Source organism: Pholcus phalangioides, unplaced genomic scaffold (genome assembly GCF_987345545.1).
Source record: "Pholcus phalangioides strain wild (caught in Gottingen) unplaced genomic scaffold, Ppha-v1.0 ptg000003l_1, whole genome shotgun sequence".
Lineage (NCBI taxonomy): Eukaryota > Metazoa > Arthropoda > Arachnida > Araneae > Pholcidae > Pholcus > Pholcus phalangioides.
Genome location: NW_028301596.1, coordinates 51,242,252 through 51,266,979, shown reverse-complemented (window position 1 = coordinate 51,266,979; position 24,728 = coordinate 51,242,252). Strand labels below are relative to the sequence as shown.

The following is a 24,728-nucleotide window of genomic DNA, read 5'->3' as shown; positions in this document are numbered from 1 at the left end:
GCCTTATTAAAATATTCTCAGAATATGAAATATGCCTTATTAAAATATTCTCAGAATATTCTCGTAAAATATTCTCTAAAAATATAAACGCAATAAATCATTATCATTAAACACAATAGACAATGATCGTTACAGATTTTATTGAAACTTAGTCACATTATTTTAACAATGTATCAGTGGAAAAATTTGCCTCGACTTATGTCTTTTTTGATTTATGTAGTTAGTCTTAGAATGAATTACTGACATAAGTTGGGGTATCACTATCTAGGCCTATAGTAATGCTTCAACTGAGTATTCACAACATCTCACCTGATGGATCCTTAGAGCCTATATTGCAAGAAAACTCCCATAAATCATAGAAGTCTGGTGGCATTTCAACCAAGAACATATTTTTGATATCTTCTACCAGGTCAGCAGTTGGTTTTAGGTGCCGATCACCAATAGGATGTTTCTCACTGTCATTTTCACAGCATTCATCCTTCGAAGGACTGACAGCATGCTTCTTGGGGGATTTCCTGCGCGACAGCCTTGTGCTTCCTTCACCTTTGACTGTCAATGTTTCCTGAAACATATTATGTACATAAAATTTATAACACAGTATTGAATATATTCCTCTTTTAATTTTATTCATCTGAATGAAGACACAGACGCTCGCTTCCTCTTTTTTCAAATGCCTTATTATATAGTTTCCACAAGTCAATTTAAGCACTATAATTTTAGTATGTACAAAACTACACACAGCTAGGCCCTTTGCCCCACTATAAAAATTATGTGAAGAATCATAGTTTTCGATTTTCCTGTTTTATTTTTTAAAAAATTTCCCCATTCATGATAGTTTTTCACAAGAATTTTGCATGCAGTTGCACATGTCTTAGATATGTTCTGATTGCATAATGATTACAGTAAAACCTCACTTTTGTGGCCACAAGTGAGACAAAAAAAAAATTGTCTATAAAAGAAAGGTAAGTGTTAATTGGGGGTTTGAAATGCATACTTTTATTATACAAGGGGAATTATTATTTGGCCATAAAAGAAGGGTGACTGCATCTGGGAGGGGTGCCCATTGAGAGCAGTTTTACTGTATTAGACTTGTTTGTGTGGAATTGGTAATATGCCACAATATATATCAACACCATATGCAGGGTTGTTTGGCTTAAACTAAGATTTTTCAACTGGTGTGAAATGAGAGCTATTTCAAACTATTTTTTTTAGGATCCTTCTTCCCATGTTGTTGTTAGCCCCTTACCCAAGTTTGGAATCATTTCGATTGTTAGATCAAGCTACATATGGTTCTGAGTGCTCTCAGTTCAGTTACAAACACCCTGTGGTAAAGTCATTATCATTAGAGGAATGTGGCCAGACCAAGATAGACCAGTTGTGTATACATTAACTACTATTACAACATTGTACATGCACCTCAAACATTCCACTGGGGGATTTCTAATGAATTGGCATGTATCAGAAAGTATGTGTTGGTACCACGTTTAGCATGAGAAAAATTATGATGTCAAAGTTTCTATAACAGGCAATGTCCAACAACATCTACATTCAAGGGTGTAATGCTTACACAATGAGTAAGATGACCAATCAAACTGTTTATTTGAAAATATTTTTGCTTAACCTGCATGGGCTCATCCAGACATGGACGGGCACATGGGGCTACTGATAATATTTTGTACTATGATTGTTGACAGCACGTATGTGAAATGGTAGACAAGCACTTCAGTTTAGGTGGGAGATACCCAGAACATCACTCGATCTGGGGAGTACCTGGCACTGTGAAGAGAGTGCCCTGCCTTGGATATATACAGTGGAACCTCCCCTAATGGACACTCAGTGTTAACGGACACTTTTCTGATCCTCAGTCTCGTTGAATCAAACTTTAATGTACTTCATTCTCCAATGGTGGACAGTAAAATCAGGCAAACTCTAATTAGTATTTCCCAAACCCTAATTTATTAATTTTTGGTCATAAACCAAGAATTTATCATCTTCAACTGAGATTATGTTTAATCCCAAGCTCGTGTTAGTAAATATAACAAATTGTCAAGTAATAACTTATTAACTGGACATAACTATGGTTCAGGACAGTGAATTTGAATGGTAATGTTGATTTTGTTATTGATGCATGTGAAGAAAGCCAACGTTACAAGACTGATGATTGTTATGAAAGATTTTCTCTCTCTCTTTTCACAATTATATTAATTTAATATATTTTTATTGCAATACATATATATGTGTATAGTGCACGTATCATGTACGGGTAAAAATAATTAATTGGTTTAATGAAGAAAAGAAAAATTCAAAAATTTCCCATATTTATTAGATTTTCCAATTGTATTTGGGAATTTTACATAATCACCTGAAAAGTGTTGTGAAATTTAATCAAACCTTTCCTTATAGACACAAATACAACGCCATAACAGGCAAAATGCCCAACGAGGTGGTTGAGAAAATTTGCTTAGTTGAATAATTTTTTTGAACACAAATTCTCGAAAAAAATGCTTGTTAATTTGTTGAGATATGTAGGTTGAGACTCCCTTGGCCATATTATCTTTAACTGTTGGGAATAAGGTACAATTGGTGATTATACATACCACCAGTGTATCACTTTTGCAGTAATCAAAATACATAGGAAAGAATTGTGACCGAACCAAACGTTGTATAAATATGAAAGTTGTATAATCAGGATTCCATCGAATGTATATCATACCTTCCCATCTGCGGACAAAATTTTTGGTCCCATGGGTATCCGTTATCAAGAGGTTCTACTGTATGTATCTGTGGTTCCTAAAAGTTTGTGTTTCAAAATCACAAAAAACAAGCTGATAACACTGCAATAAAAAAGTCACTTTTCCCCCGGCGGTAAAAAAATTGAACTTTTTTTATTTAATCTTTCTTTTCTCCATGGTTCATATATCCTATACACTAAGTTTCATCAAAATACAGTAAAATTCCTCTTAACGGACACCCCTCTGTTACAGCCGAATAATTTCGTGTATAATAAAAGTATGCTTTCCAAACCCCTGATTAATGGACATCCCCTCTTTCACGAACAAATTTTTTTGTCACACCATGTCCACAAAAAAGAGAGAGGTTTTATTGTACCTCCATCAAAATGGGCGCTACATATGTCTGAGTATAGTGTCAGTTTATTTATAACCACCCTGTGCGCAGTCAATCCCACTTATAAAGTTTTCCCGCTTATATAAGACTTATTTTTGGGTGGTACCAACTTTAACTAATCCTAATTGAGATTTCCCATTTAGTGTTTCCCCTGCTTATATTTTTCATGACAGTTTTTTGAAAATTGTTATCAGCGAGATCCACTCTATACTGCAGTGATGAATTAAGATTATAAATCATTATTATTACATGTTAAAAATACAGTCAAACCTTATTATAAGCCCCTTCCATAAGCAAAATATATAGGCTAGTCATTCATTATATAAGAACATTTGGAACTTATTGTGTCAGTCATTAGCTATGTCTTCACTGGTGCGTTTTCTTTGCGCTAAGTAGGCATGCTTGGTGGAACGTGACGTCAGTGATGGGGGCATGCCTTAAATCGTGTTGAAAGGCGGCCATGTTTCCGGTCGCTAGTAGCAGCGCACGTGTTTCCAGCACCCTTGGATTTCCTTGTACTTTCAACTAGGTTTCTTGGAAAGTATTTTTTTTTTTTTTTTTTTTTTTTTTTGTGTCGTGATGTCTCCCGAAGATACTCTAATGTTTATAGAAGATTATAAGGAACTTGATTCATTATGGGACGTAAAAAACAAGGACTACACGAACAAAACCAAGCGAAACGATGCTTATATGGTGTTATCTTCCAAATACGGCATGAGTGTCAACAGCGTGAAAAACAAGATCAAATGTTTACGGTCTTATTTTTCGAAGGAACACCAGAAGAAAATTTCAAAAAAGAGTGGTGCTGGTGCTGAAGATACATACCATTCTTCGTGGTTTGCCTATAAATCGATGTTGTTTATTTTGGATTCGCTGACCCCGAGGTCAACTAGGGATACCGTGGATATTATACCCTGCGTAACAGAAGAAAGCAATCGTGTAAGTAGAGGTTATAATTTCAATAATTTATTAAAAATTTGGAATGAATAAAATAATCATTCAGAAACAAATGCTAACAAACATGTTCATACAAAAACAAGTTATACAAAAATAATTGTTAAATAAGATTATCGAATCCTCGACTGTATAAACATAAAAAGCTGCAAAAAATAATTATTTCGCTCATGGCACCGCATGGGATAAGCTGCTAGTACTTCAAAGTACGGAATGAATTTCAATATATTTTTATTTCAGTACTTACACTTTTCACTATGAATTTACTAAGATCCTGACCTTGGGACCCTGGTTCAGGGTGTGAAGTTTGTGATTCTTTTGAAACAAAATAATTATGTATACAGAGATAACATTATAAAATTCAAAATCGATTTTTAAAATTCTTACATTCACAGGAGTATTTACAGAATGGGGGGGGGGGGGGGAAGGAGGCTAAGCGACCTATAGCCCAGGACGGCAATTTTGGAGGGTTCAGAAAAGTTTAGTAATTGGTTGTTAATTAAATCCAAATTTTTACGGGAGAAAGGCGGCTAGACAGCAGGCGGGAGGCCCTCAATGCACATCTGCTTATGGTTTTAGCACATTTTTCAAATTTATTTCACAACCTGTTTCATTTCAATATTTCGTTCAACTTGAATCAATGGTAATAAAGAAAATAAATTGAATCAAATAAGAAGTTGAAAACATGTTGAATATCTTATGGTTGGATTAAATATCAAAATACGAGTAGATTTGTTCTTTTCTGTTCAAATATTCTTGCGGAAAAACCTGTGTTACGGAGTTAGCCTACTACTGTGTAAATTATTTTTACAAATATTTGTTTTGACGCGATATGGAACCCTGTGCTGACATAAAATAGTTCATAAACTCTTCCCGGATTTCTTTTGCATTCCTTGTTGTATTCCGTGGAAGTACACGAAGATTACTCAGTCCACTATCGCCTGCAGTGACGCGTCGCCAAGATCCTGGAATTACCTCTCCAGTGCTGGCATCCTCATTATCAAAACACCCTTGAGGTGAATAATATTTTGCTGCATCTGGTTGGGAACGGAGGAAATTATGGAGATTGTACTGGCTTGCACATATGTCAACTACAGTACTCTCAATTTTAATTTCTATAGGTTTCCGAAAAATTCGGAATACAGATGTAAGTAAACCAAACGAATTTTCTACAATGCGTCTTGCTCTCGATAACCTATAGTTAAACACCCTTTTCGGTGATCCTCGATTCAAATCAGTTGCATAAGGTTTCATAATGTTCTCTACCATAGGAAAGGCCTCATCAGCAACCATTACGTAAGGGACTGGTGTTGTGCGGCCAGATAAAGGTTCGTCTTGAGGCAGTTTTAGATCGTGGTTCACGAGTCTTTTATAGAATTCGGGGTTTCTGAAAACACCTCCATCGGAAATTCGTCCCTGGCAACCAACATTTACATGTATGAAATTGTAGTTTGCGTCTACAATAGCCATCAGGACGATACTGTTGGTTCCTTTGTAGTTATAGAATTCCCCCACTGAATTCTCTGGTCGTTGTATTACGACATGTTTCCCATCCAGTGCACCTATGCAGTGGGGAAAATTCCATCGTGCACCAAATTCGTCGGAGATTTTTTTCCATTGTTGCTCCTCAGCTGGTACTAGAAAAATAAATATATAAAAAAAAAAATTTTAAAAAGGATTTTATATATATATATATATATATATATAACAGAAATGTGTTATGTGTGTATATGTGTGTTATATAACAGAAGGTATTTTTCGTGATGAAAACCCCAACCTTCCCTCCCGACGAGAATTTATGTAATGTAAACATGTGGTAAGCAGAGTGTGTGTGGGAGTGTATTCAAAACCAGAAGGGAAGAATTTACAGCTGGGGACGTCTTAAAAAGGGCCCCTGAAAGGTCAGCCTCAAAGTGGATAGTGTAAATATAATATGCTGGTGCGTGTGGGAGTGTTTAGAAAAAACCCATACCCTCCAAGAAAAAGTTCAGTGAGTTCTTTGAGAATAATAACAGCTTATCTGCTCGTTTTCAAAAAGCTTTTCTCATAGAACAACTGCTTATTATGTGCCGATAATGTAATTGATAAACCCTATAGTAAATGCGACACACACATAATATATATATAGCGATAATAGATGATTTAGTAGTTACATAGTAATAATTTGTTCATAAAAAATTTTTGTTAATTTAAAGTAGGAAATATTTTTTTAGGATATTCCAGTTGAGGCTATGGCACCTGAACCAACAACTGAGTCTCCAACTAGCAACAGCAGTTTGATAGAGACCAATACATTTCAAAAATCTCAGCCCGCAAATCTTTCGGAAAACGAACATGGTCTAAGATCAAAGAGAAATTTAAAAAGGGGATTATCTGAAGATGAAAAAAAAGAAGAGAAGGCGTTCCATTTTCTGGGTGTTGCTGCTAAAGTATTAACTAGCAAAGATGAGTTTCATGTTTTCGGCCAAATGGTTGCATCCCAAATCAGGAAACTTGGCAAACGGAATCAAATAATTGCAAGAAACCGTATTCAAAACTGCCTTTTTGAATTAGAAATGGAAGAACTCAATAATTCTGCAGAACCAAACCCTTCAGAGCATCTAATTTCCGAAGTCCCTCCGTTCTCTAACTCGCCATCTACCTCCTCATATTCGATAATATTAAGTCCGGCAAATTGTTCAGAAAATTACACATATTCACAACCATCCACTCCCCAAGGAGAGTGATCTCTACAAGATGACAATTATTTACTCAAACGACTTTAGTAACAATGCTTATATAACTCAAATTAATAAGTAATTTTTAAAAAATGCCAAAAAAAAAAAAATATATATATATATGTACATGTCTATAAAGTGTTTTGATATATTTATGTTTATCTATATAATAAAACTACTTACCTTGATGTGATCTTGTAGACTTTCAATTATTGCCTTCAAGACCTCGGGTAGCATTGATGAAATAAATTGCTTGGATACTTTGAATAAATACATTAGAGACATAAATGAATCTCCGGTCGCTAAATATCTGAGTGTGATTGCCAATTTGATCTCGGCTGGCACTGCCTCTCTGAAACGAGTATTCTGTTTAGTTATTTTTAATTCCACCATTCGTAAAAGCTCATAAAAATTTCTTTTAGACATTCGTGTAAAGTTTTTGAACAAAATTTCTTTTTGTTCAAAATTCAATCTAATTCAATCATAATTCAACTCTAATTCTTTTAGTATCCCGAAGTTTCGCGATTTTAAATAATCTTTCATCCAAACTTTTCTTCGTTTTGCGCTCCTTTTTTTCACATTTTTTAATATCAGAAACGCGCCACTAATTCCAGCCAAAAGAGCTGCATCTGTTACGTCCATAGCGACTGATTTCTACTGCGAAATGAAGGGTTTTGACGCGCAGGTGAAGACAGAAAAGGCATTTCAACTAACGCATTCATCTCAGGCATCACGAAGTTAGAAAAGTAAAGTGAGAGTTGAAAATGAATTGAAAAGACGAAAGCGCACCAGTGAAGACATAGCTATTACAACAGAATGGTTGCTCAGACATGCCAACACTTTGGAATCCAGAAATCCGGAGATTCTCCCGAGGGGGGCACCCCCCCCTCCCCAGCACTCATACTCAATCAAAAAAAAAAATTCACAAAAAGTGTTTTCTTTCAAAGAAATTTTTTAATCAATTAAGACAAAGTTCTATTATTCCCTGTCCCCCCCCCCCAAGGCAGGTCCTGCATTGCCCCGAGCAGAGTACAATTTCATGTCAGTCTTTCCATGCAGAATAAAGAAATCATATTTACAAACTGTTCATAAAACATAAGTGTTTCCTTTCGTGGATGCTATCAGTGATTGATAATCTTGGGTATATGAATTCTTAAAAGCTTTATATTTAGCTTTATATAGCTTAAAGTTTTATATTTTCTTTCTGAAGACATATTTAATTGGAAGAAACAATTTAAGAACTTCAAAATACAAAGTTGCTGTCAAAAAAAATTTGTTTACAGCATGGCTGTTAATGAAATGCAATAACGAAATTAACGATTACACAGTAATTTTGGCAACCAAGGTCATGCCCCTGATACACGATTGCCGATAAACAACTTTGCCATTTGCTTAAATGCATTCACCAAGGCTTTTTTTACGGCTGCTCAATGGAAATGACCACAGCTGTCCTCTACGGGTGTTTTCCCTAATGACAACGGCAGTCATTGACATCATGACAACATGAAAGCTCGCATAAAATCTAATTTTCTGCCAAAATCCGGAAAGCAGAAGGAAGGATGAAAAATCCGGAGTCTCCCGCCTAAATCCAGGGAGTTGACAGGTCTGGTTGCTATAACACAGCTTGTTATAATGAGATTTGAATGTATAAAACCATAATTAAATCTTTCATACTTTCACTAATGTTGCTGTAGGTTTACCGGAAATATCACCAGCGATTTTCTTTCTAGTAGACACTTTTGGTGATTTTTTTGGCTCTTTCACTGCTGCAGCATTGCACACCTCCTGTTAACAAAATATCCAAAACATCATAAAATACTCTATAACTTATAAGCTACTTTTATCATAAATTATTAACACCAGAAGCGCAGTTGGGGTCATTTTGACTCTTTTTCCAATTTTGCCTGCATTATCTCAACACAATGAAATGTCGAAGCTGATATCTTTTCAGGGACTTCTCTTAAAATACTTCAGAGAATACTGTGACAAATTTTTATATTATATTATTTATTAAAATTCATAATCATAGAAATACCTAGAACACACAGCTAACAGGGGTCATTCCCCCAAATAAGAAAAATGATCAATTTTAAAGTAAATATCTGTAGAAGTTTTGTGAAACAACTATTGGGGAACACCTGAGTTCAAAGAAACAATGTCTCACAATTGGTACCGTAAAATCCTGTGGTATCTTAGACTTGACATCCGAAGCCTCAGAGCTGAGAGTACTTGGCTACTAATAGATTTGCTTTCATTTCAGACATTTGGTACAAGATGACGGGAAACTTTTATTAGCGCATATCTTGGACCAAAAATAACCATTGATGAGCAATTGCTCCTATATAAATAACGATGCAAATTTATCCAGTACATGGCAAATAAGCCAGACAAGTTTGGCATCAAGTTCTGGTTAGCAACTGTTGTGATAGCCACAAATATGTCTTGAATGGCTATCCGTATTTGGGCAAAGATAAAGTGTGACCAATCAATGCAAAACTTTGGAAGAGAGTGGTATTACTGCAACCACATCTAAATTCCAGACGCACAGTCTCACAACTGACAACTATTTTACTTCTGTGAAGAGAACCACAATTGCACATGACACGTCAATGCCACCATATTGTCCTGTTGCACTGAAAAATGTAAACAACTCTCATGATATGTAGGGACAAGAGCAAAAAGAATGTCATAACTCTTAGCACCTTGCACACAAATGTCTTCAAGTGACAGCGGAAAAAAAAAAATGAACCACTTATTACAATAGCACTAAATGTGGCACAGATATAGCAGACGGGATGCTGAGGAAATACCCTACAAGATGCGAAACTCGCAGGTGGCTTGTTTATGTATTTTACAACGTCCTTGGCATTATCACAGTCAATACACAAATACTTTTCAAGAATCCTCAGATTCACGTCAAGGATTTCTTCTTGTGCTGGTACTTTGCGCAACAAATGCTTTTCAATTCTCCTACACACCAAAAACATGTGCCTTTCAACTGTGCAAGAGACAGAATAAAGCTTCTGATAGCTCCAAAGAATACCAATGTCAAGCGTGCATATTGTTCAAACTTGTGCTGATGTCTAACAAACTTTCGAACATATTGTGGATTGATTCATGTTCATGAGTATAATTTCACTTTAAGACACATATTGATTTATATGTGTTGAGCCACTCCTCGCCCTTTTCTGCTCTATTAAAATTTGTACTCGTGCCAAAACACATCATGAAACAGGTTAAATCTTATTCAGTCAGACCTTGGTATAATGTCACCTCTAGAACTAAATTAAAATGACTTCATAAGCGGAGTGATTTAATAATGAGTAAAACGCTTTGTCAATTATGCTAGCAGAACTTTCAAAAAAATTACGTTATAGGAAAGGTGATGTTAAAAGTAGTTAACGTTATAACAAGGTGTTACTTTATGTATGTTATTTGAACATCAGTCAAAAAACAATTACTTTTAATAGGACTTGAATTTCTTACAGGGGCAACTTGATCCCTTAAGAGCTCAAATATTAGGGGTTCCTGTGCCTTTAACAAAACAACAAAAGCATGCAGTGGTTTAAGCACAGACATGTTAATCATACATTTCGTATACAAGAATACCTCTGCTAACGAATACCTTTGCTTATGAGTTTTTCAGCTAACGAAGATTTTTTTCGTGGTTTCTAATAACAGCTGTAATCTTCGTTGGAGATTTTTTTTTCTTTTACAATAAAGATACACAAAAACACGATAAGAAGTTCACAAGAGTGAAATGAAGTTATGCTTTCAAACATCTTTCTTGCCAAAGAAAAAAAAAATCACCAACACATCGCCAAAAAGGGATTACACTACAGCAGTTAAAATGAAAAAAGGGATACTATTAAAATGAAAAAAAGACAGGGGACACCTATAAACTCGACTGGGTTATATCACCACCAGCTTTAGTTGGTTGTGTGTGCAATAAATGGATCTACAGCATTTCATCCAGTTAATTCCCATTTATCATTATTGAAGCTGTTCATTTTAGCCTTCGATCAGTTTTTGTCTTTTATATACCACTCCTTTCAATTTTTTTTTAAATAATGTGATCAGCACGTATTCCCAAGAGATCATTGCAATCTGTGCAGGGAATTTATTAGTGTTAGTAGACATCCATGCCCGACCCAGGATTCGAACCCAGACCTGCACTGTCAGAAACTAGCTCCCTAACCACTGGACTGCCAGGTGGCAGTACCTGGAACGAATTGAATGATTTTTCATAGAAACCTGTAGGAGATGACATTTCGGCTAACAAGCATAATTCCAGAATGAATTATATTCATTAGCCAAGGTATCATTGTATATAAGAGGCCGTTAAAGTATTACATAAGCAAATTTTTAGCCATTTTTGACCCTCTTCCCCCCCCGGTCAACAAAAATTCGTTATCAACTCTGTCCCTCTGAATCCTAATGCATATTGACAGAGACATACACGGGCATAAAGGGGGGGGGGAGGGCTCTCGTGCCTCCTTTTACAATCAAAAAATTATTTTTTCAATGCAAAGAAATAATTTTTTTTTAATTTAAATTTCAGAAGAAAATACCTTTACATGTTATTACAATAAATTTCTGTTAATTTCAATGCTATTTGAAGACTATGAAATCAAAATTTATCTTCAATAAATTCATTGTGACCCACCCTCTAAGCCATATAATGATAAATCACATAAAGACCCTTAGCCCGTGGGCCAAATATGGCCCTGGGGGTTATCTGATGCGGCCTGCCCTCTTCAAACCTAATTTTGTAAAAATGAACTAAGTAGCACATTTACAGATCGCTTAAGTGTCCCATGGTACAGTTCCAGAACATTTAAACAGCCCGTGGCATATTTTCAGATCACTTAAATGACCCGGGACACAGTTCCAGAATACGTAAGCGATCCATGACACATTTAGAGATCGCTTGAGTGACATGCGACATAGTTTTAGAACACTTAATTGGCCCTCAGTGCGGTTCTACATCACTCAAGTTACCCGCGCACACTCTCAGATTATTTAAGTGATGCATGGCACAGTTCCAGGGCACTCAAGCGGCCCAGACACATTTCCAGATCACTCAAGCGGCCCGGACACATTTCCAGATCACTTGGTTCTGCGAAACATTTAGAGTTCACTAAAATGGCTCTGCAGGGCACTTATCAATGTAGGGGGGGGGGGGTTGTTTTCTCAAATGCCCACATATTATCAAAAGGTTTTTCTCATTTTTGACGCACGCACCGAGTAAGACGTCATTAAAAACATTTCATATAGGGAAAAGGGATAATTCCATGAAATACAAAGAAAATGCTGAAAGATAAAGAAAAAAACGGGAATAAAACGAGAAGTAAAAAAAAGGTGCAGCTATCAAATGCACTGCCGAAAGATAAACAGAAAATAAAATAGAAAGAAATGCAAGGGACGTTTCAGAAAGATCAGAAAAATAAAAGATAGATAGGAAACAGAAAGAAAGCACAAGAGGAAAGCGCACTGCTAAAGTTAAGGAAATACAGGGTGATTCAGAAAAGGTGGTGTTCCGGATAATTTAAAAAGCCGCTGTGGTGGTCGAGTGGTTATAGTGACGGACTCGCGATGCGCGGATCCGGGTTCGAACCCCACAGTGGTGGTCGGCTGAAGTTGGTTTTCTGTGGTTCCCAACTTCAAGGCGCAAATGCGAGCCGATCTCCCCGGTAAAAAAGTCTCGCCACAGAGAGCAACAGTCCTACAACGATAAATCATTCAATCATAACACTTCACTCATAGTTAGAAAAACTGGTGGCAGATGGCAGCACTACACATAACAAGCATTACAGAGAAACAAAAACTTCACATCAGGTTTCACTATACGTACACGCACATTCCCGCATGTACCGATTCGTTGGGGGTTCCGCACGGGGGGGGGGGGGGTGTAGCAGTAGTAGGTAGGGCCTCCAAAAAATGGCTCGGGGATCCATGATGTTCTTAAGTCAGCCACCTCGTTGGGCAGTTTGCCTGTTGTGGCGTTGTATTTGTATATTTTCATAAAGGGTTGGTTGATGACGTAAGCATTATCCAAACCCCTCTCCCCTTGTAATCAAAAGTCAGCAAATCAGAAACCTCCCCCTCCCCCCCACATTGATGACGACGTAATACTTGAACGGCCCTAACACATAGTACACTATGATGCAAACCTTTTTAGATGGCTTCAGAGATGGGTGACTGTACTGCAGTAGATGCTGTAGATTTTTCTGGTAGCACTCATTTCCATATTTACACGGTGGTTTCAAAGTACTTCGCCGCTTCTTATCACTCATGTCTACCAAGGAACCTATACTAAAAGAAATAATAAATCATTCAAACCAAATCTAACGATAAACTTCATACCTGACCTAAAAGTTACTGAAAAAATTTAGGAGCTTGAACTCGTTATTTATATAGGTATTAACGCAGTCATCTGCACCAGTGACATCGGATCCAGAAGTTCTGTGAGTGCTCGAGCACCCGAGTAAATTTGTAGAGCTTACCTGAGCACCAACAGACTAGATTGAGAAATCAAAATTTCATACAATAAACTCACGACAAGCACCCACAATCAGGGCCGTAACTATATGCTTGGTCACCCGGGGCAAGCGCACATTTTGACGCCCTCTTGTAATGTTGAAGAATGGAAAATTAGTGGTTTAGGAATGAAATTTGCGCCCCCTCGGTTCAAGCGCCCGGGGCACGAGACCTGCCTGCTTCCCCCTAATTGAGGCCCTGCCCACAATGGCATCCGAAGCACTTCAGAGACCACTGCTGCTGATACAACATGGGCTGCATTTGGCATTTTAATGTGGCTTGTGGGCCAGCTAGCTTTATTGCACATGCTACAAAAGAGCTTGGTGGGTGATGAGTAGGAGACCCCTATATTAATATAGTGGCAAATATAAGCGTGTATGTTTGAGGGAGGGGGAGCTCCGGCCCATGGGCCAGCTAGCTTTATTGCACATGCTACAAAAGAGCTTGGTGGGTGATGAGTAGGAGACCCCTATATTAATATAGTGGCAAATATAAGCATGTATGTTTGAGGGAGGGGGAGCTCCGGCCCATGGGCAATACCGTCTCAACACGAGTGCCTCGGGTGCAGGGGCTCATAATAATGAGATCTGGGTAAGTTTTTTAAGAGTATGTGAAGTGGTAGGAAGACATTTCTGGTCGGGTAGGGAGCCTTAGAAAAATCACTCAGCCCGGGGGATCTCAAAATGACCCTACCCATGGGTCAAAATCCAGTTTGCATCTAATGGTACTAATGGGTCTAAAAGCTCTTACCTTTGAAAACCTAATTATTAAAAGCATAGATATTGTGGAGCTCAGAGGCCTTGGTCTTGGTCTTATTATTCAGGGCTCTATGCTGCCAAGGCTAATCCCTGAAGTGAAAGGGGGGAGAGAGAGCTCAGAGGCGTTTTGGCGGTCTTTTCGACTCGTTGTAGTTGTTGTCTTAAGGTTCGGATTTAATTTAATGGAAGAATAAATTTGATCGAAAAAATCATAACTTACAAGCAATATTTTTCTTAATTGTATGTTTTTTGAGAATAAAAGAAGTTATGTTCAAATTTATATATGATAGTTTATATACTTAGAGTACTTGCTGTGGCCATCTGTTGGCAAAAATAGTAATCAGATTCTCATTAAAATTCTACAAAAAAAACAACTTTATAGTCACCATGAAAGTCACTTGTAACTTTGAAATCAGATGGAAGCACAAAAAGTAGACATCAAACTGCCCGAAAACTTTCTTTTCACTTGTCGTCTGCTTCTTTCGAGGTACTTTGTTTTATACGCCTCCTCATGTATCAAAAAAAAGAACTGAACTTTTTATTGATTTCAGTTCAGTTTTTGGGCTTCGCTCATAAGAAACTAGACTGAGCAAAATATTCTGCTGCTATTTTGTCACCACATGAATCGTTTACTTTCTTGTTCCTAGATGACAGCACCAATAATAAACATCAAACAGCAGGGGAAACTTTTTTAACTTGCCTGCTTTTTTCGAGGTACTTTATTTACTATTTCTCCTTGTAGGCCAGAAAAAAAACCTGAACTTTTTGTTAAATTCAGTTCAGTTTATGAGCTTCGCTCATAAGGAACCGAATGGAACCAAAGAACCTGCTGCATCAAGCCCAACTTCATGTCGTCTGCTTCTTTTGAAGTAGGTACATTGTTTTATACGGCTCCTTGTGTATCGAGGGAAAAAAACTGAACTTTTTGTTCAATCCAGTTCAGTATGTGTGCTTTGTTCGTAAGGAACTGAACTAAACGAAAAATTCTGCTAATTTGATTGTCACCGATTGAGTCACTTATCATTTCAAAACTAGATGGCAGCATCAATAAAAGACATCAAATTGCGGGGAAACGTTTTTTAACTTGTCCTCTGTTGCTTTTGATGTAGTTTGTTTTATATGTCTCCTTGTTTGTGTCAAGAAAAGAACTAAAGTTTTTTCTTAAAATTCATCCCAGTTTATGGGCTTCACTCGTGAGGAACCGAACGGAACAACACGTCTCCTTGTGTGCCGGGGGAAAAAAGCATGCTAAACCAATACCTTCTAGAGCAGAAGCCTGCTCTAGAAGGTATTGGCTAAACCATGGAGGTATTATCTAGGTCCACTTACCATAATACCTCCATGGCAAGGGCGTAGCGAGGGGAGGGGACTTGGGGGGTCTGGTCCCCCCCCGAAATGTGAGAAAATGACCGAAAAAAGGGAAAAAGATGGCCTAATCCATTGTTCTGTCACATTCTTCTGTCACTTTTGTCATTGTTCTGTCCCCCCCCCGAAATGAAAGCGCCCCCCCCCCCGAACGAAATTTCTGGCTACGCCCCTGCTCCATGGCCTAAACTTCTTGTTGGATTCGGTTCGGTTCATGCGCTTCCTTCACTAGCAATGAGCTGAACTGAATGAGAAATTCTGCTTCAGTGCTCTGTCACCGCATGAGACACTTACGATTCCGAAACTAGATGACAGCATCAATAATACATATCGAACAGCGGGAGGGGGCGGAATTGTTACTCGTATTCTGCTTCTTCCGAAGTAAGAACTGAACTTTTTTGTTGAGTTCAGTTCAGTTTATTAACTTTGCTCGTAGGGAACTGTACTGAACGAAAAAATTCTGCTGCATTGGCCTGAATTCTATCATTAAAGTCGGGTTTTCCTAGGAGTGGGCTCTTTGCGCCGCGTGAACCGAACTGGATCATTTCACGGCGGCAGAAACGTGTTACATAATCACGCTATAATATTTAATAAAATTTTAAAATTGAGAAAAAAATACGTCTTTATATTTTATTACAATCAATTTCTGTTAATTTCAATGCTATTTGAAGGCTAAGAACTCTAAATTTATTTATTTTTTAAAAAATTCATTGCGACCAACATAACATAACATAACATTATTTTTTTTTTCTCAACATGTTCGTTCATGAAAATGTCATCGGCGGAAAAGGTACCAGTCATCATCATCAAGCTGACGCTCCCAAACCAAGCACGTGATCTTATACAGAGAATGCCTAGAGAAGAGCTCGTGTACAGGGGACCTCGACCAATAGGATATCTCCGATCACGTTGTGGGGATCCAGTGTATTATTATAATTTTTGTAAAAAGCATGTTTTGGCCCGATGAGCCAATTTTGCCTGTATAATCGAGCGAGTAGTTTCTTGTTACAGCCACGAGGCTGAGTCGTCCCAGTCAGTTCGCTCTGGATTTTCGACATGTACAGTTAGTTCTCAATTTTTTCCGTGTATGTTTCTTTTCCTTAATACTTGTGATGTCGTATTTAATTACGGATTAAAATGTTTAATACGTTCGCGAGTCGTTCATCTCTTTTTCCCACATCATCGGCAATATTGCCACATTGGTGACCCGAAATCCTGTAACATCGCTGCCTTCACGATAACTCAACATCGCATGGACGACGATATTCATCCTGACTATGGTGCTGCCTGATTATCACCGATGCTGATTCTTCACGCCTACACATTTACCGGATGAACGACGCTTCGCTGGGGAATTTCAACGCTCAAGTTTGCAGTTTCTAAGGGGTGAGTTGCTTGTTTCTCATTTTGTTGGCCGCCGCTAAATTTATTTTTCGTCATGCCAACCGAAACTTCAACCACAGCGATTACGCCTCAATCTCAACTCGCTAGAGTCGCATTTCGTGCACCCCCTCTTTGGAAAAATAACGCCGAACTATGGTTCATTCAGGTTGAATCCCAATTTCAAGTTACTGGTATAACTAATGACCAAACTAAATTCCACAACGTTGTCGCCGTGCTCGATAATGATGTACTGCTTTCTGTTAGCGATATAGTACGCAACCCCCCCAGCGAAGGTGCCTACGACGCAATTAAAAACCGTATAATCGCCCAGTACGCAGAATCCGAAAATGCGCGATTACGTTCGCTTCTCCAAGATTTACAATTGGGTGATAAGAAACCTTCTCAGCTGTTGCGACAGATGAAAGATTTAGCACAAGACCATGTCTCTGACGATGTGTTGAGATCATTGTTTTTACAACGACTCCCAGTAAACATGCAACAAATACTATCAGTCAGCAAAGATCAACTGACAGAGTTGGCCTTGGTCGCCGACAAAATCGCCGAAGTTACCGACATTTCACCGGTTATCGCGGCTACCTCTACAGACACGATCATTCAAACTTTTGAAAAAAAATTAGAAGCTCTCAGCGAGCAAATTGAGCTTTTGTCGCGGGGGCGTTCCCCGACAAGACATTTTCAGAGCCGAAATCGTTCAAATTCGAGAACTAGATATCGTTCTAAAAATCGTGTTTCCTCCGAAAATCATTGTTGGTATCACAGACGTTTCGCCGAGAAAGCTCGCAAATGCATCAGCCCCTGTGATTTTTCGGGAAACGCGCGAGCTCATCAGAACTAGCGGCATCTGATGTTAGCCGACTCAACTGCCGCTTATTCATTCCAGATCGCAACACTGGGTTGCGTTTTCTGATCGATTCAGGCGCGGCATGTTCCGTCTTTCCCGTGAATCACATACGTGATCGCAAACCAGTTGTTGACGAAAACTTCATTTTATACGCTGCCAATGGAACCGCTATTAAAACATATGGCAATAAACATTTAGTGCTCGACTTGGGTTTACGCAGAGACTTTCCTTGGTCATTTGTCATCGCCAATATCTCCGGCCCTATCTTGGGAGCTGATTTTATGCAACGATTTGAGTTATTGGTTGATATCAAGAACCGTCGACTCATTGATCAATTGACATCTCTTAACGCACGAGGTAATGTTTTGCCAGGTCAGCCTCCTGGTTTGAAGACCATTTTTGGTACTTCCCAGTACCATCAGCTACTGTCCGAATTTCCAAACATTACGCAGACTGCTCTCAATCAAGTTCCTATTGGTCATTCAACAACACACTGTATTCTCACTGATGGTCAACCTGTAGCTTTAAAAGCCAGACGTCTTAGCCCAGAGAAGTTAGACGCGGTACGACAGGAATTTCAGATGCTCTTGGCTCAGGGTATAGTTCGCCCGTCCTCAAGTCCTTGGGCGAGTCCCATTCATCTCGCTCCGAAGAAAGATGGATCCTGGCGTGTCTGTGGAGACTTTCGTAGGCTCAACGCCGTTACAATCCCGGACCGATACCCACTGCCACACATCCAAGATTTTGGCATGGAGTTGAATGGTAAAAAAATTTTCTCCAAATTAGATCTCGTGAGAGCTTATAACCAAATTCCAGTTAACGAGAAAGATATACAAAAAACAGCTGTCATAACTCCAATAGGACTTTTTGAATATACTCGCATGACTTTCGGTTTGAGAAATGCAGGCCAGACGTTCCAGCGATTCATTGACGAAGTCGTTCGTGGTCTCAATTGCTATGTATACCTCGACGACATTTTAGTGGCTAGTGAAGACGAAACCACGCATCTGCAGGACTTGCGCAAAATTTTTGAACGTCTCAATAAATATCGCGTTGTCCTCAATGTCAAGAAATGTGTATTTGGCCAAACCGAATTGCCCTTCCTTGGGTACCTCATATCTTCGAGGGGTATATCGCCATTACCCGAAAAGGTCAGTGCTATCGCCGAGTACCCGAAGCCTACCACTGTGTATGATTTGAGACGCTTCTTAGCTCTCATAAATTTTTACCATAGGTTCCTGGACAAAGCAGCCGAAAAACAAGCTGCACTCCATGACCTGGTGAAAAGTAAAAAGAAGAAAGACAAAACCCTTATTGCCTGGACCCCTGCAACTGAGAAAGCTTTCCAGACTTGCAAGGACATGATCGCTAATGCTGCCATGTTGGCTTATCCTAAACAAGACGCTGAATTGATTCTCATGACCGACGCCTCAGACACAAGTCTCGGAGCCGTTCTGAATCAAAAACATTTAACTACAGTTGAGCCCATCGCTTTCTTTTCCCGCAAGCTCACTGCAACGGAAAAGAACTACAGTGTCTACGATCGCGAGTTACTGGGAATTTATTCTGCTATTCGGCACTTCCATCATTTCTTGGAGGGTAGGCAGTTCACCATTCTTTGTGACCATAAGCCTCTCACCTATGCCTTCTGCCAGAAGACAGACAAGTGTTCTCCCAGGCAGTTACGACAACTCGAATTCATATCGCAGTTTTCTACCAACATACAGCATGTTCCTGGCGGGCAAAATCCTATCGCCGATGCTTTTTCACGTATGGCAGGCATAGAACTGCCAGTCAATATTGACTATCAACTCATGGCACAGGAACAGCAACGCGATGAAAGTTTGCATTCCTGTAAGCTTGACAATTCCGGATTGGACTTGAAACCATTTTCTGTTTCTTCCGATGGTCCCGATCTTCAATGTGACGTCTCAACAGGCGCTATTCGACCTCTTGTACCTGAAAACTTACGAAAAGCAGTTTTTGACTCTATGCACTCGCTGTCACATCCAAGTGGACGTGCTACAGCAAAGCTGGTAAAAAGCAGATTCATATGGCCATCTCTGGAAAAAGACTGCATGCATTTTGCTAAATGTTGCATTACCTGCCAAAAGAGCAAGGTCAGCAGACATGTCAAGTCACCACTTGGACAGTTCGCATTACCCAAATCTCGGTTTAGGAACGTCCATATTGACATCGTTGGCCCTCTACCACCTTCGCAAGGCTACACCTACTGTCTCACATGCGTTGACAGATTTACTCGGTGGCCCGAAGTGTTTCCTATGGTTAATCAAACTGCTGAATCTGTTTCTGAAGTTTTCTTTGCAGGATGGATTTCAAGGTTTGGTGTCCCAGAGGTTGTTACGACTGACCGTGGTGCACAATTCGAATCTGCGCTGTTCCATTCTTTCACTCGTCTACTGGGTACAGAGAGAACAAGAACCACGGCATACCATCCAGCTGCTAACGGGATGGTCGAGAGATTCCATAGACAGCTAAAAGCTTCCATCATGTGTCTCCAGTCCAACAGCTGGACGAAAGCATTGCCATCCGTCTTGCTAGGAATCCGTTGCAGCCTCAAGGAAGATGTTGGCGCTAGTCCCGCAGAACTTGTGTATGGTGAGACACTGCGTTTGCCAGGTGAGTATTTTCATTCTTGCAGGATCTCCCCACGAGCTGACCAATTCTTGGTTCATCTCCGAGAGCGCATGCAGAACCTGAAACCTGTTCCGGCGAGTCATCATGGTCAGCACGACATCTTCGTCCATAAGACTTTGCCGACAGCTACCCACGTCTTCGTCCGAGTGGATGGAGTTCGACGACCGCTTCAGGCACCATACAACGGACCCTACAAGATTCTCGCACGAACTGACAAGTTCTACACCTTGGACGTCAATGGCAAGTCTCAAACGGTGTCAATCGACCGTCTCAAGCCGTCCTTCTTCCTCAATACTCCTCAAGAACTTACAAGAGAAGCAAACTGTTCTGAATCGAACAAGACAAAAACTGATCCTCCACGAACTGTCACAACTCGTTCTGGACGAACTGTAAGGTTTCGAATTCCTCCAGTCTGACCGACTTACGGTCTCAGGGGGGAGTACTGTGGGGATCCAGTGTATTATTATAATTTTTGTAAAAAGCATGTTTTGGCCCGATGAGCCAATTTTGCCTGTATAATCGAGCGAGTAGTTTCTTGTTACAGCCACGAGGCTGAGTCGTCCCAGTCAGTTCGCTCTGGATTTTCGACATGTACAGTTAGTTCTCAATTTTCTCCGTGTATGTTTCTTTTCCTTAATACTTGTGATGTCGTATTTAATTACGGATTAAAATGTTTAATACGTTCGCGAGTCGTTCATCTCTTTTTCCCACATCATCGGCAATATTGCCACAACGTGGAATCGAGGGAGGATACTCGATGAGTACCGGTTTTGCGGGGCAGTTGGAGCGAAGCACTAGCACGAACGGGCGCAACAGATTGCTGGTGACTGTTCCGGGCGGAGAAAACCATGGCGGTCCGTCGTAAAATTGCCGTGATAATCACTCCTCCAATGTAATATAGCATCAAACAAAAAATGAAATGCAAAACTAACTAGACTCCAAACGAGCACGACGTAAAAATCGCATAATGATACCGAACACCCGCATACGCCGTCGAAGGGCTTCCAGAGCGGATCACTGGTCAACCTCATACGCCATCGAGAATCTTCCAGGAACGATGACGAATATCTCCAAGCATTCTCCATCATAAAAAAAAAAACTTCCAGTGCGGATCACCGGTCAACCTCATACGCCATCGAGAGGCTTCCAAGGAGGATAACCGAGCCATCGCATACTCCATCGAAAGGCTACCAGGGATGATCGCCCAACCATCCGTTTCATCCATCGCAGTGTTCCAGCAGTGTTGTGCGTATCCTGAGGCAACTTCGGGGTCAACAGTCAAGAAATAAGTGTGACAGTACCTAGATAAGTAGTAATTCTTTGATGTTCCTTTTGGTTGGAAACCCCACCCCTTTTCGCTGTCAATCGAGAATTTAATTGTGTTTTTTTTTTTTGGTTAGGTGCACCTGCCCGTGTAATACTGAGCTCTCATAATCATTTAAAAAAAAGCTGGAAAAGGATGTTAATAATGTGATCTATGTGAATTTTTTTATATAAAAAAATTAAGGAATGTAATTTAGTTTTTCAACAGCAACTAGGTTAAAGAGAAACCTAATTAAATACCTCATTCCTACTTTTCAATCTGTTTTTTATTTTGGAGTCACTTAACTCTTTCCTTTTCAGTCCTTCTGAACCTGGGTGTCAACGATCACTTTGGACTCACAAAATACGATACTAAAAGAGGCGCACTTACAGTTATTGCACAGGATAATTACCGTTGAAAATTACCTGTATCACCGTTTTTGATTAAATAATGGATTCAAGGAAACTGATCCAAAAGTTTTGGAGTAAGACGTAGACTTAATGGAATTATTGGATATACTCTCTTGTATTGGCAACAGCAATTTGTAATTTTCTTCCGTATCATCTAAATTACTTCTAATAAAGTCATTATTAAAACTTTCCGCCATATCTTTAGGATCACTCACTCACTAGATCATTCACTCACTCATTAGGTCACTCACTGGGTCACTCACTCACTCATTAGGTCACTCACTGGGTCACTCACTCACTTGGTCACTCACTTAGTCACTTACTGAATTACTCACTGAGTTACTCACTTAGTCCTTGGCGTCATTTATGATGTTGATACGGAAGGAGGTCAGAGTTTTGCTGACATTTGCTGACAAGGGGAGAGGAAAGTGGTGAAAAATGGCTAGAACTAATATACCTAAAACCTGATGTGCATTCATATTTAAAGCTTAGGGGTTGAAACCTTAGATTAATAATAACAATTCTAATACAGCCCACGGCGCTTAATGTTATCCCATCGGGACAGGGTTTCTAATAACAATAACCAAATGGTTACTACATTCGAAAAAAATCTGCAAGCACGGTGACCATGCGTCCCGTTTGGTCAAATGGGATGTATGGTAAAAGGGTATTAAAGAAACGTGAGACAACACTGTTCTTTCTCACATACTTGGTTGCAAAATTGTTTAATCTCGTTCTGTTATTTTTTTTAAATTCAAAAACGGGACTTCTTCCAACCTTCTTCCTTTTTGATTCTGGGCACTGAGCTATAAGGAAAGGTTTACTTATAGCTAGGGTGACCATACGTCCCGTATTTCCCGGGACAGTCCCGGTATTTTCTGTTTTTTTGGCCGTCCCGACTTTTTGGCAAAAGTGTCCCGGTTTTTCCCGTATTTTACACGAAGCCTACTTGAATTTTTATTCTTTATTGAAGTCAAAGATTGACATTATTTTTCAACTCATAAATTATTTTACGATAATTACAACTGTATATGAGAATAATAATCTCCCACATTTGTCTTGAACGTTTGTTTTTCGTGGAATACATTTTAATCCACTGCAATTTGCAGCGAAGCATCATTTCCCGCCATTGTGATTTTTCTGTAATTTCAACAATATTTGGCAACTTTGTTTGGTTTTGGCGTCGTTTTTGGCGATAATTGGCGATGTCCCGTATTTTCCCGTATTTGGAATATTAATGTCCCGTATTTCTCTCGAGTAAATATGGTCAGCCTACTTATAGCTCAGTTATTGTGGGACACAATAGGACTGCCCACGAGAACAATGGCTGCTGCCCACCTGTTGCTAAACGATAAGGAGAGGGTGAAGATAAAGGACGCTAGATGGCGTTGCGTATTATGTTTTTCCCCCCCATGATGTCAGAGGGATCTTTCTTAAATTACTGTTTTTAGTTTTAGAGATCTTTCCCAAATTACCTTCTTTTTTTTATAACTTAGCCGTGTGTTCTTAAATTATCGTTTTTAACTTGCTTTTTCTCCATCGTTATTCTAAGAGGTTGATGAGGGCTAAATTATTTTGAAATAAAAATGTTCCAAAATTATCGTTGTTTTTTTTAGCCACTACGATGCAAGTTGTGTGTGGGGTCATTCTTAAATTAAACTTTTTGGATGTCACATTTTCTAAGGATGTCACTCATCATCATCATCATCATCATCATTTGGCGTCCCATAGGGGAAGAGCTTAGGCAAATTTTGCCCATTGCTCTAGCACCAAGTGGTTCAACATGAGTTGTAGGTCATGTAAGAATGAAGAAAGATATTATTCTGTGGAAATACCCAGAGTTTGGTGACTGCTCCGGGGACGAGAGTTATGGTGTCTATTACCACATTGTATTGGGTCTCTGTATGGGACATTAAGGAGAACCGCAACCAGTAAAGCCATGTCAGAGAATTTGAGGCTGCTCCTGTCTGCGGTGCCCTTTTAGAAAGGAGCAGAGAAGGTCTCAGGGATATGGCTGAGAACTCAACATGAGGTTATTAAATAGTAATGCATGAAAGTTCAAGTTAAAGCAGAATTGAAACTCACCATGAATTTAGGTGTTTAGTGTAATTTAGAAAATTTACCAAGTTGTAAATGCTGGGAGCATTCACAACTTCACTTAGAGTCACCTGATGATCACCGAAGTAGTTCCTTCTCGGGATGGAGAATGCGGGACATCGTCCCACATAGTGGAGTGGAGTTTCGTCTTCTTCTCCACACGCAGGACAAATAGGTGAATCTGTATAACTACAGTTGTGTAGGTGTTTCGCTAGGTTAGCATGACCAGTGATGATCTGTATAACCTGTCGAATTTGTTTCCTGTTCAATGAGATAAGTTTTTTAGCAATATTCGGATGGGTTCCCAAGGCCAGCTTGGCCTGTCTGCAGTCCTGCCTTGAGTTCCATTGCCGCATGTGTTTGTCTTCTATCCATTGTTTGACATCTCCTTTGATGGTTGACATCGAAACAGGATAGAAAGGTTCAGGACCAGATAGCTTCATGTTCGCTGCCTCTTTGGCTATCTGGTCTGCGAGTTCATTTCCCTGGAAATTTACGTGACCAGGAACCCAGTAAAGGTTGATGTTGTTGCTCAATGCGGCCAAGTTATTCAGC

The 24,728-nt window shown here is 39.3% G+C and overlaps 2 protein-coding genes across 7 annotated transcripts in view; one reads left to right on the top strand and one right to left on the bottom strand.

Annotated features, from left to right (window-relative positions):
- The window catches only part of Hpf1 (Histone PARylation factor 1), a 34,869-nt gene extending 20,372 nt beyond the window's left edge, over positions 1 to 14,497 (bottom strand). The window contains exons 1-4 of one of the 6 annotated variants that reach the window (XM_089250062.1): positions 14,482 to 14,497; positions 12,971 to 13,112; positions 8,472 to 8,582; positions 310 to 562 (exon numbers count right to left, since the gene is read on the bottom strand). In XM_089250062.1, coding sequence (XP_089106188.1) covers positions 310 to 562; positions 8,472 to 8,582; positions 12,971 to 13,093 — 487 coding nt within the window. In that variant the 5' untranslated portion in view covers positions 13,094 to 13,112; positions 14,482 to 14,497. Of the gene's footprint in view, positions 1 to 309; positions 563 to 3,951; positions 4,041 to 8,471; positions 8,583 to 12,970; positions 13,113 to 14,087; positions 14,198 to 14,315; positions 14,332 to 14,481 lie in introns of those variants that run through there. The other 5 variants (XM_089250067.1, XM_089250053.1, XM_089250059.1 and 2 more) reach the window with 5 other exon arrangements.
- On the top strand, positions 3,616 to 6,984 carry LOC149088782 (uncharacterized). Its single transcript, XM_089250097.1, has 2 exons — positions 3,616 to 4,065; positions 6,294 to 6,984. The coding sequence occupies exons 1-2, from the start codon at positions 3,706 to 3,708 to the stop codon at positions 6,804 to 6,806; spliced, it is 873 nt and encodes a 290-aa protein (XP_089106223.1). The 5' UTR covers positions 3,616 to 3,705; the 3' UTR covers positions 6,807 to 6,984.
- Positions 14,498 to 24,728: the final 10,231 nt, after the last annotated feature.